The sequence below is a fragment of the Ahaetulla prasina genome, chromosome 3 (assembly GCF_028640845.1).
Source record: "Ahaetulla prasina isolate Xishuangbanna chromosome 3, ASM2864084v1, whole genome shotgun sequence".
Lineage (NCBI taxonomy): Eukaryota > Metazoa > Chordata > Lepidosauria > Squamata > Colubridae > Ahaetulla > Ahaetulla prasina.
The window spans coordinates 218,969,857-218,982,763 of record NC_080541.1 but is presented as its reverse complement, the minus strand read 5'-3'; the positions used below and the strand labels follow the sequence as shown (position 1 = coordinate 218,982,763).

The following is a 12,907-nucleotide window of genomic DNA, read 5'->3' as shown; positions in this document are numbered from 1 at the left end:
ATAAGACACACCTTAGTTTTTGGGGAGGAAAATAAGAAAAAATGATTGGCAGGTGGATTGGCCTCCTGGAATACCCCCAATCCGTTGTTCCCAGAGGTGAATTTTAGCAACAGGTTCCTTGGTTGTGAGCTCTGTGCCTTGCTTTTTTTTCTGCCTCTGAAACTTCTGAAACTCTGTTTCAGAAAAACTTTTTTCTGCCTCTGGAAGCCTCTGAAACAGCTTCAGAAAAAAAGTCTCTGAAGCTCTGTTTGGGAGGTTCTTTTCTGAAGTTCTGTTTGGGGGCTTTTTTCCTGAAGCTCTGTTTGGGGGCTTTTTTCCTGAAGCTCTGTTTGGGGGCTTTTTTTCTGAAGTTCTGTTTGGGGGCTTTTTCTCTGAAGCTCTGTTTGGGGGCTTTTTTTCTGAAGCTCTGTTTGGGGGCTTTTTCTCTGAAGCTCTGTTTGGGTGGGGGCTTTTTTCCTGAAGCTCTGTTTGGGGGCTTTTTCTCTGAAGCTCTGTTTGGGGGCTTTTTTTCTGAAGCTCTGTTTGGGAGGTTCCTTTCTGAAGCTTCTTTCAGCCTCTGAAGCCTCCATTTGAGAGGCTTGGTAGGGGCTACATTCAGAGTATAAGATGCGCCCAGATTTTCACCCTCTTTCTTGGGGGAAAAAGGATGCGTTTTATACTCTGAAAAATATGGTACTTTGGGGAAATAATAGCTTTGACTATATAGATCTTTGTTGGCAAGATGATGTCTCTGCTTTTTAGGTTTTCCATAACTTTCCTCCCAAGGAGCAAGCATCTTTTAAGCTTGTAGTCACCATCATCATCTTCTTTTAATGACCTTATAATCTCTTGTGGGGTGGAGTCTGGGCAATTGAATAGAGCTGAGTGATTACTGGCTGGATGCTCTTCCGGTCGCCAATGAGGAATTATATTCAGTAGATAATATTCTCATTGAGCCCAGAGTGAGAAATATCTGCCTCTCCCTAGGATCGAACTCACAGCCTCCTGATTGTGAGGCAAGAGCTCTGAGTGTAGTCACCATCTGATAACTACACTCAGTAGTCATCAGATGGTGCAGTCCTGTCAAAAGCTATTCTCCAAAGCACCTGAGGGCAGGACAAGAAGCAATGGGTGGAAACTAATCAACGAGAGAAGCAACTTAGAACTAAGGAGAAAGTTCCTGACAGTGAGAACAATTTATCAGTGGAACAAGTTGCCTCTAGAAGTTGTAAATGCTCCAACACTGGAAGTTTTTAAGAAGAGATTAGATAACCATTTGTCTGAAGTGGTGTAGGGTTTCCTGCCTAAGCAGGGGGTTGGACTAGAAGACCTCCAAGATCCCTTCCAACTCTGTTATTATTATTAAAGCTAATGCAGTCCTAGGCTGCAATAACAGAAGAATATTAATATCAAGACTGCGTGAAGTATTTACTGCTTTACTGGGACCACATTTGGATCACTGCATCCAATTTTGGTCACCGCGATACAAAAAAAGACGCTGAGATTCCAGAAAGAGTGCAAAGAAGAGCAACAAGGGTGATTAGAGGACTGAAGGCTAAAACGTATGAAGAAAGATTGCAGGGATTGGATATGTCTAGTTCCATGATGGCGAACCTATGGCATGCAAGCCACAGGTGGCACGCAGAGCCCTCTCTGTTGGCACGCGCATCGTCACCCCAGGTCAGATCTCCGTGGCTGTCGTGTCCCACTCCTCCGCTGACAGCCGGGTCAGGGAAATCCGAATCAGGCTTGCCTCTGCAGCTCTGCCCAAAGTCCTAGCAAAGTCCTCAGAGCAGGCAGGAGACCAGAAAGTGACTTCAGCAAGATAAGTTCGACTTTGCCTGACTCAGAGACTGCCAGAAAGCAGATCCTTTATATAGGCCATGGGGTGTGGCTCCATGACTCAGCACTCATTAAGGCCTGCCCCTCCCTTCCTTCCGTTGCCTCCGCCTCTCCAATCTTCTGATGCGAGGGTCACTCCAATCAGCAGCTGTTGGGAATAAACCCTCCTCAGGCTCACATGCTGTGGAGGAGGGGGAGGGGTCTAGCTGCTCCGTTTGCCTGGGCATGGAGTCAGGGCTGGGGCCGGGAAATACTCCTTCCTCTGCAGTTTGTGTGGGCGTGGAGCCAGGACTTGGGCCGGGAGGCATACATTCCTCAGTGTTCGGGAGCAGGTAAGAAGGCCCCGGCTGCTCTGAGGGCGGGCAAGACACAACAGTGGCGTTTCTTTCATGAGCTTCTGTTTCCCTGCAAACCACGAAACAGAAGCTCATGAAAGAGAAAGATCTTGCCGCGCTGCCGGTGTTAGGATGCCCTGCTTCCCGTCGACCAGCTGTTCTTTGGGGTCTCTGCTGCGTATGCATGTGTTAGATTGGGCGATTGAGGAGACAGGAGACAGGTTTCCTGTAACAACAGCTCTTTATTGTATGGTGTGAACCCCAGCAAATAAACCAGAGGAGAAGCTCTCACTATTCTGGCTGAGGCACCGGCCAGTCATTAACGAGAATTTTCCCTCCAAAAGTTCCCTCCAAAAGTCAGATGCACATGCACATCTTTCGGTTTGGGCATTCACGCACGCACAGTTTGGGCATTCGGCGCCTACAAGGTTCGCCATCACTGGTCTAGTTCAATGAAAATAAAGAACTTAAGGGTGATAGGATAGCAGTGTTCCAATATTTGAGAGGCTGTCGTAGATTGGAGGGGGTCGATGTATTCTCCAAGGCAGGGGTCTCCAACCTTGGTCCCTTTAAGACTTGTGGACTTCAACTCCAACATCAATATAAACCGTAAGGATACAAGCAACAAAGTTACAGTGGAAAGAGATTGGTGATGGGAACGATGAGAAGATTAATAAGTAGTGCAGATTTAGTAATAGTTTGACAGTGTTGAGGGAATTATTTGTTTAGCAGAGTGATGGCGTTCGGGGAAAAAACTGTTCTTGTGTCTAGTCGTTCTGGTGTGCAGTGCTCTATAGAGTCGTTTTGAGGGTAGAAGTTGAAACAATTTATGTCCAGGATGTGAGGGGTCTGTAGATATTTTCACAGCCCTCTTTTTGACTCCTGCATTATACAGGTCCTCAATGGAAGGCAGGTTGGTAGCCATTGTTTTTTTCTGCGCTTCTAATGAACCCCTGAAGTCTGCGTCTGTCCTGCTGGGTTGCAGAACCAAACCAGACAGTTATAGAGGTGCAGATGACAGACTCAATCATTCCTCTGTGCACCTGCCAGCAAAAACAACTCACGAGGGCTGCGCGCAGCCCTTCCAAGCTCCGTTTTTGCCGGCAGAGGGGTTGCAGGAGGCCACCGCAACCAAAAATGGAGCTCGGGAGTCTGTTCTCGCTGGCAGAACGCTCGGACCACCACAGGTGCCCCTCCTGACACGAGTGACATCATGCTCGTCCCCGAGGTCAAACACATCCTTGATGTAGCCCTCAATAAAATTGAGTTTGACACCCCTGCTGAAGAGGATGAAGCCTGGTAGGAAAGATAATATATCATTCAGAAAGTGTTCCGAATATTGTGCCTCGCTCCTTTTACTAGCCAAGGACAGCCATTGAGGAAAACAGTTTGCAGTGAAGGACAAGGACGTCATGCATATTTGTGTGCAAGTATCACGTCCACATGCGGGCAAGAATGTATGGTAGGCACCAAGAGCAGAAATGCAGGCCTAAACCAGTATTGACGGTTTGTGCTCTTTTTTTCTTTTTTCTTTTTTTTTTAAATATCAAGGTGCCAAGACCTCTGGCAATGAAAAAGGAAAGCATCCAGACCAGAAAACGGAAACCTAAAAATGTCAATAAAAGCAAATCCTCAGCAAATAGTAAGTATTTCATTATTATTCTGTTCGTTAGTGCATAGATAAATGTTTATGGAGATTTTCAGTCATCCAGGTCAGAGGTCTCCAACCCCTGATCTGTGGATGGGCCCTGGGCTGCGGCATGCCAAAAACTGGGCCACGCAAACAAGCATAGTGTGATGCAAGCAGTATGCAAACCCATCCATCCCTCCAGGGTCCAGGGGAAAAACCTCACCACGGAACCGATTGGGGTCCACCGCAGTAGAAGGCATCTTGAAGTCCCAAAAGGCTTGTAGTTTGTATGTGATGGCACAGTGGTTAGAATGTGGTATTGCAGGCTAATTCATTGCTCACTGCCAGGAGTTCGATTCTGATCGGCTCAAGGTTGACTCAGCCTTTCATCCTTCCAAGGTCGGTAAAATGAGTAGCCAAATTGTTGGAGTTGCTGACTCTGTAAACTGCTTAGAGAGGGCTGTAAAGCACCGTGAAGCGGTATATAAATCTAAGTGCTATTGCTATTAAATTCTCCAGATAGAGAGCAGAAAGGAAGAAGACAGTTATTCTTTGGCTGAATTTGCGTAGGATAATATCTGATATTCTAACGGATAATATAGTTTGGTTGATTTTAGCTTAGCCTAGCCATCGCTAGCTTAGAAGCATCAAGACATGTTGGAATACTATGCCTTCCCAGTCCATATAACAAGCATCCCCTTGGGAAATGCAGGTTTAGTGTATTGTGTGAATGCATCCATTGTGGCTTGCAGATTTTAGTTTGCCTCCTGGTTTTATAGATGTGCCCAGCTAGTAGTTATTTCAACAAACTATGTGTAGGCAAGCGATCGTGTCGTTTTTGCAGCTCTGGACAACAGGGAGTTGTGTTTTATTCTCAACCTCTTGCCCTATCCAAATTCTTAGCCTAAAGCTCTACAATTCAAGATGGATCGCTCCCCTGCTCTAGATTTTCCCTGATCTAACAAAGAATGATGGTTAAAGATTGATTTTAGTCATTTTGAACTGTAAACCTTCTTGAGGGCTTTGGCAGCAAGACTGTAAATAAATGCATAAGAAAATCCCAACAAAATGTTATATAGGGCAGACAGTTTTGGAGATTTCTATTACCTCTGCCCTCTTCTTCCCGTATTTTCAGCTCAACTCCCATCAATTTTGAAATTCTTATCCAGCAGTTCACAAACATTCCTGGTATTTCATGGCCACTGAGTGTACTAATTCACATTAAGTTATTCGAGATTTCTTTTTCTTTTCTTTTTTTTTATTTTTGAAAACGTTTGGGCTTCTCCCTACAATGCTAACAGTGTCTTCTCGGTGCCATAAGAGTGATTTAAAACTCTGGGGTTTTGGCCGTATTGTTGTCGCTGGCATGCTCTTGAGGATAATTTCCCTCTTGCTATTGGATTTAATGCTTCTTGTCGTGACCCTGCGGAGAGCTCCTTTGGTAATCGGGACAGCTAAGAAATTGTTTCTAAAAAATAGAAATGGATCAGGAACTGCATTAGAATCAGCTAATGGAAAGTTAGGTTAGAATCCTAACCTGGAGGCAACCAGATCGAATGGCATTGGGCCTTCAGGTAGTCTTCGACTTATGACCACAAGCAAGCCCAAAATTTCTGTTGCTAAACGAGACACTTATTACATTAGTTTTGCTCCAATTTATGACCTTTCTTGCAACCGTTGTTAAGTGAATCACTGCAGTTGTTAAATTAATAACTAAAGTTGTTCAGTGAATCTGGCTTTCCCATTGACTTTGCTCGTCAGGAGGTCACAAAAGGGGATCACGTGACCCCGGGACATTACAACCGTCATAAATATGGACCAGTTAACCATGCGTCAAAATTCTGATCACGGGACCCCAGGGATGCTGCAATGGCCTTAAGTGTGAAAACTGAGTCACTTTGTTCAGTGCTGTTATAACTTCAAACAGTCACTAAACGAATGGTTGTAAGTCAAGGACTATTTGTATAGTATAGGGCAGTGAAAACTTTTGAAGTAGATGGAAATACTAATGAATGACAGTACAAAAGGATTGTGAATGGTAATTGCTGGATCTGCATCATAGATAGATATGATGATGATAGATACATAGATACATAGATGATGATGATAGATATGATGATGATGATTGATTGATGATAGATTGACGATAGAAGGTAGATAGATAAGATAGACTAGATAGATTAGATAGACAGATAGACAGACAGACAGATAGATAGATATGATATATAGATAGATGATAATGAAAGATAGATAGCTGATGATAGTAGATGATGACATGGGTGTTTGTATGTAGGTCTTTGGTTGTTCGGGTTTTCTCCTGTGTAAAATTGGAAGTGTCTTGGCGACGTTTCGAGGAAGTCTCATTCGTCATCTTCAGGCTTCAGCTTCGTGCTTCTGGGAGCAATGTGTGATCGCAGCTGTTTCTTCCTTTTAACAGTTAAAGGAAGAAACAGCTGCGATCACACATTGCTCCCAGAAGCATGAAGCTGAAGCCTGAAGATGACGAATGAGACTTCCTCGAAACATTGCCAAGACACTTTCAATTTTACACGGGAGAAAACCCGAACAACCAAAGACATATATGTGTGTGTGTGTGTGTGTATGTATTTATGTACATATATATGTACATATTTATGTATATATGTATATATGTATTTACGTATATATGGATGATAATGATGATGATATAGATAGATGATAATGAAAGATCGATAGCTGATGATGATTGATGATAGATAGATGATAGATGATGATAAGATAAATAGACAGATAGATAATGATTGATTGATTGTCTGATAGATGATTATAGATACATTCTAATCTATATTTTTCTATCACTCTCAGGTTCCACAACTTCCACCACCAACTCTCCTTCCTCACTTACAAACTCAGAGAGCACCGCCACTTTAAAAACCGAACCCGCCATTACACCGCAATATCCGGGACAAGCAATAGTGTCAACTTCCCAGGTCAGTAGAATCAGCAGCGACCTCACATTGATATACTCAGTCCTCGACTTACAATCACGTTTGGGGCTGGAACTTCCATAGCTAAGCGAGGCAGCTGTTAATGCCCCATCTTACGACCTTTTTTGTTGTCACAGAAAGTAAATCACCCTGGTCGTTAAGTAAGTCATGCAGCCATTAGGTGAATCTGACTACCCCACCCCCACTGGCGCCCTTTTTTGCCACAGAGATATCAAGCACATCACCACAGTCACTAAGAGAGTCATGCAGTCATTAAGTGAATCTGACTTTCCCCTAGTGACGGCCTTTTTTTGCCGCAGAGAATTAAGTGAATCACCTTGGTTGTTAAGGGAGTCACGCAGTCATTAAGTGAATCAGACTCCCCCTCTCACACACATACACACACTGACTTTTCGGAAGCCAGCTGGAATGGTCGCAAATAGTGGTCATGTGAACCCAGGTCTCTGCAACCACTGTAAACATATGCCTGTTGCCAAGCGCACAAATCCTGATCCTGTGACTACGATGATTGTGAGTCCCTATTTTCAGTGCCGTATATCTTAAACAATCACTAAATGAATTGATTTTGTCAAGATTGTCCGTCGTCCAGGTCATGGTTGTCCCAAAGGTGCTTTTTCAGGAGGCAGCTGGACTGACTTGTTTTTGTCTTCCGAAGACGTTTCGATTCTCATCCAAGAAACTTCTTCATAGGATAAGTGGGGAATGGAAAGATTTATTGAAGGAGGGACCAGGTTATCTGAGGCACTGTCTCTTGCCGGTCACATCTACCTGACCCATCAGAGCAGGGAGGCAGGGAATGCTGTGGGTCCCATCCCCGAGGAAGATACACCTGGTGGGACCCAGAAGAAGGGCCTTCTCCGTGGTGGCTCCCTCTCTCTGGAACATCATTCCCCCAGAGATTAGAATGGCCCCCACCCTAATTCTCTTTCGGAAGGCGCTGAAGACCTGGTTCTGCCCGTGGGCCTGGGGAATCCAAAGCGGGATGGAACCCATTAAATGGCTCGTGTGATTGGCTATCACCGGGGCGGGAGGTGGGGGTCAGGGGTGATTTTGGTGTAGGGTTTGCTGCTTAGGCAGAGGGTTGGTCTTCTAGTCCAACTCTGTTATTCTATTCTATTCTATTCTATTCTATTCCATTCCATTCCATTCCATTCCATTCCATTCCATTCCATTCCATTCCATTCCATTCCATTCCATTCCATTCCATTCTATTCTATTCCATTCCATTCCATTCCATTCCATTAATTTATTTGATTTTTTATGAGTTTTACTGTTTTTTAAATGTGGTTTTTTTATATTCTATAAGCCGCCTTGAGTCACCATGAGTGAATAGGCGGCAATATAAATTCAATAAATAAATAAATTTATAATCCTTGCAGGCAGCTGGTCATTTGCATCCTTTTCATGAGTTGTTGAGGCTACTTGGAGGTTTATCCAATTCTATTCTATTCTATTCTATTCTATTCTATTCTATTCTATTCTATTCCATTCCATTCCATTCCATTCCATTCCATTCCATTCCATTCCATTAATTTATTTGATTTTTTTATGAGTTTTACTGTTTTTTAAATGTGTTTTTTTTTTATATTCTGTAAGCCGCCTTGATTCACCATGAGCGAATAGGTGGCAATATAAATTCAATAAATAAATTAAATAAATAAATAAATAAATTTATACTTCTTGCAGGCAGCTGGTCATTTGCATCTGGAGGTTTATCTGTGTCCTCAGAGTCACCTGAGTGGTGCAAATGGTTCCTGTAGTCTGCAATTTTTTCCCCCCTCTGGAAATACATTCCTACTCCAGCACCATTCTAAGGGTGTTCATCCCAAATTGTACAGCTAAAAAAGTCTGTAGAGATTCTCAGTCATCCAGTCATCCAGGTTCGTCCCTCTGGAACGAACTACCCCCAGGACTTCATCAACTTCCGGACCTCCGAACCTTCCGTCACGAGCTTAAAACACACTTATTCATCTGCGCAGGACTGGATTAGATTTTAAATTTATTGGTTTTAAATGGGTTTTATTATTTATATTGTTTTTAATAATTCGGCCTTGTAGAATAAGTTTTTTAATTGTTATTTTAATCTGTATTTATATGTTTTTTATTTGCCTGTGAACCGCCCTGAGTCCTTCGGGAGATAGGGCGGTATATAAATGTGATTAATAAATAAATAAATAAATACGATCTTCTAAAAGGATGCAAATGACCTGCTGTCTGCAAGGAATATAAATCCTTCCATTCCCCACCACCCAGTCAGAGCTGAAGAAGCTTCCTGGACGAGAAGCAAAACGTCTTCAAAGAAAAAACAAGAAAGTTCAGTTGCCTCCTGAAAAAGCACCTTTGGGATAAATGAATGGTTGTAAATTGGGGAGTACTTGGATTCCTACCAAATGTTTGTGTCATTTTTTTTTTTCAATAGACACGTTACAAAAACATCTGGATAAATATACTTCCTTTTTAAAAAAAGGAAATTGCTACAAAACTGAGAAGCCTAAGCAAGTAACCAAGGGGGACTGAGTTGTGTCCAATTGTACAACTTTTTTTTTTGCCACAGTTGTTAAGAGAATCCCTGCAATTGTTGTGAATGAGGTGGTCGTTAAGTGAATCTGGTTTCCCCCATTGACTAGGAAAGTCACACATGGGGGACCCCTGGACCCCCAGCATGCTGCAACCATTGTAAAGGCATGCCCTCTGCAAGCACCCGGATTTTGATCGTGTAACTGTGGGCACACAACAGTTGTAACTGCGAGGGTGGTTGTAAACCAGGGGTGAAATGCTACCGGTTCGAGCCGGTTCTCCCAGACCAGTAGTAAAAAATGTTTTTAAAAAAGTAAAAAAAAAAAGGTTCCGACGATCGCATGGCACAGCTGATTGTCACACCTGATCGTTGGAACCTTTTTTTTTTTTAAGCATTTTTTTACTAACGGTTCGGACGAATAGGCAGTTAAAAAATGCTTTAAAAAGTTTGGCCACACCCACCCAGTCACATGACCCCCCAACACCAAGCCACGCCCACAGAACTGGTAGGGGAAAATTTTGCATTTCACTGTTGTAAGCCCATGTTTTTTACTGTTTCGAACGGGCACTAAACCAAGGACGATAAGTCGAGGACTCCCTGTAGCAATATAGCCAGAACAGTACCTAACCATTGTCTCTTAAGAATGTCCTATTTGTGGTGATGAACTCATTGATTATTATTGCTGACTGCTGCAGGGTCCCGGACATTCTGAAAACGGGATGGAAGAGCCTCATCCCCAGTTCAAGTATGAGCCAGAAGACTACAATTTTCCATCTGCCATGTCCCAACCATCAGGTCTAAGCGTTGCCCACCGTCAAGACTCATGGTGCGCCTTGGCCCTGGCCTAAGCAAACCAGCCTTCCGTTTGAAAAACCAAGGAGTCCCTTCTTACCATCCTTCGGGACATCACTGGGCAGCTGACAAGATTTCTGGACTGTAATCCTTTGGATCTGCAAGGTTTCTTGTAATCAATATGGTTTTCTGTTCCTTGGGAGATACCTACCTACCTACCTACCTTCCTTCCTTCTCTACCTACCGAGGCTGCCAGTGGCACCCTGCCTGCCATCCTTTGCCGCTGACTCTCTCTTTTTTGGGGGCTCTTTGACTCTCTAAAAAAGTTGATATTCTTTCGCCAATCAAAAAAAAACAAAAAACCAGAAAAGGGATTTGGGGAGCTCTGACCTCAGCCACGAGTCCCTCTTTCTCTCTTCTCCCGAGACCCATTCGAAAGCGATAACAATCAATGTTGTGTTCATGGTGATTCGTCTCTTCCTTCCCCTCTCCTCCTCCTCCTCCTCCTCCTTCTCCTTTTTTTTTTTAATGACTTCCTTGTGTGCAATTTTATTCTTAAATAAAGAGGATGGTGACATCTTGACATCAAGGCATTTCATTTATTAGAGAGCCAAACGGAGCCGCCGCCCTCACACCGCGCCGTGAATTAAAATAGGGTGGGAAAATGTGTGGAGTTTTGGAGGTTCCTGAAAAGTTTCAAGCCGTCACCCCTTCCCCTCTCATTTTGAGTTTGAGGTTAATTTACATAATTTTTGGGGAACTCAAAACCTGACCTGTTCTTGCCTTCGAGGTGGATGGTTTTCAATTTAGCAATCCAGCCTGGGATTTCCAGTGATCTGCTAATTCAACTTTGGTTGTTGTTTTTCGTGACTAGACAAGGACAGTGAGACAGACGTTGTACAGATAGGAGTGCAGAATTAACTGGCATTTTTAAAAAAATTGCACATGGATGTTCCCAAGTATGGCTCTTCCCTGAGCAAATTTGGATAGGGGAAGTGTCTTGGTATTCCATCATTCTACAGTAGTGGCCAAAATTGTGGAAACCTTTTGGGAAAAGTGTATTTTTTGAGGTTTTATGTCTAATAACACCACCTTTTTGGGGAGTTTCAAGATAATCCTATTCCACTGCTGGAATGGCCTGGGAATAGCCCAGACCTTCACTCAATTGAAAATCTATGGAGACGACTAAAGAAACTTGTTAGTCAGACGCAACCCAGCAATAAAACCCCAGTTAATAGAAGCAATCTTCAAAGGTATGAAAGTTAGCTGGGTGATTTTGGGCCAATCACCAGGAGACTGTGAGTTCTAGTCCCATTTTAGGTATGAAAGTCAGCTGGGTGACTTTGGGGCAATCACTAGGAGGTATTGAGTTCTAGTCTTTTCTTAGCATGGAGGCTGGCCGGGTGACTTTGGCCCAGCCACTCACTCTCAGCTCAACCTACTTCACAACGTTGTGGGGAAAACATGAGGAAGAAGGAGAAATAGGTTTGTTCACTGTCATGTGTTGTTTATAAACAACAACAAAGGCAGGAAATAAATGTGGGGAGATGTTAGGATATTTACTATTGTACTTTTTTGACCACTAATGGAATTGGGCTTAATTTTCAGTAGTAAAATTCAGTAGAAACTGGGAGCAAGTTTAGCTCTTAAGTTTACGGTGTTCATAAAACAATTATAACTTTTGACTCTCTAAACATAACCATCCCTGAAGGGTTGTGTTTTTGTTGTTGTTGTTGTTGTTGTTTTATTTGAATTTATATCCCGCCCTTCTCCGAAGACTCAGGGCAGCTTACACAGTGTTAAGCTATAGTCTTCATCCATTTGTATATTATATACAAAGTCAACTTTTATTGCCCCCAACAATCTGGGTCCTCATTTTACCTACCTTATAAGGATGGAAGGCTGAGTCAACCTTGGGCCTGGTGGGACTTGAACTTGCAGTAATTGCAAGCAGCTGTGTTAATAACAGACAGACTTAGTCTGTTGAGCCACCAGAGGCTTGAAGACATTCTGGGAAGAACTGCAGTTACACTCCAAATAAATAAATAAGGAATTATTTCACTAAGCATGTCATGTCACAAATCTTATTTTTCCTAAGAGGTACTTTGCTGATATACACATTAAGCTAATCTAAGTATTCGAATGGCTTAGTTTTGGGTTAAAAAATCCTGGAAAATGAGCACTAGGATTTCTTAGAGAAATACCTTGAGATGGTTTTTATCCGTAGTCACCCCTCCTCTGCATCAGTGGTGAGTTGCTCACAGTTTGCCCAAACCCGGAGCGGCGGTGGCAGGAGGCTCCACCCACCCGCCCAGACATCATCAAAAACATTCTGCGCGTGTGTGCCACACGCTCGAAAAGCAAGCGAGTGCACCCGCGCGCTACCAATAGCAAACCGGTAGCCCCAGGATTTGAAACCCACTACTGCCCTGCATATATTTGATTGGGACATCTGGTAGAACCTCAAGTGAGGAGGTTGCAGTAGAGATTAGTGGTAATGGATTCTTAAATTGCATCTTAAATCGGGAAATCCTGACAAATAAATGGTCCCAGCTATGCTTTGTCAGCCAGGTTGTGTTTAAAAATAATTGTGCCCAATTGGGGATACTATAAGCTGAGAAAGACAAAGAGAATTTGGAAACAAGCATTGAAAGAGGTCTATTTATTGAGTCTGGAGAAGAGAAGATTTAGAGGAGACAGGTATTGTGGTTTCAGACCAGGGGTGGGCTTCAAAAATGTTAGCAAGGGGTTCTCTGCCCCGGTTGCTGGGTGGGCGTGGCCATGGTGGGTGTGGCCTACTCTGCCTCCTGCACCACAGTGGTGG

At 43.3% G+C, this 12,907-nt stretch overlaps 1 protein-coding gene across 1 annotated transcript in view; it reads left to right on the top strand.

The window, feature by feature from the left end:
* Positions 1-10,139, top strand: part of GATA5 (GATA binding protein 5) — a 49,737-nt gene extending 39,598 nt beyond the window's left edge. Inside the window, exons 5-7 of the mRNA XM_058176712.1 lie at positions 3,708-3,790; positions 6,626-6,755; positions 9,987-10,139. Of these exons, the coding sequence (XP_058032695.1) occupies positions 3,708-3,790; positions 6,626-6,755; positions 9,987-10,139 (366 nt within the window). The remainder of the gene's footprint in view (positions 1-3,707; positions 3,791-6,625; positions 6,756-9,986) is intronic.
* The last annotated feature ends 2,768 nt before the right edge of the window (positions 10,140-12,907 follow it).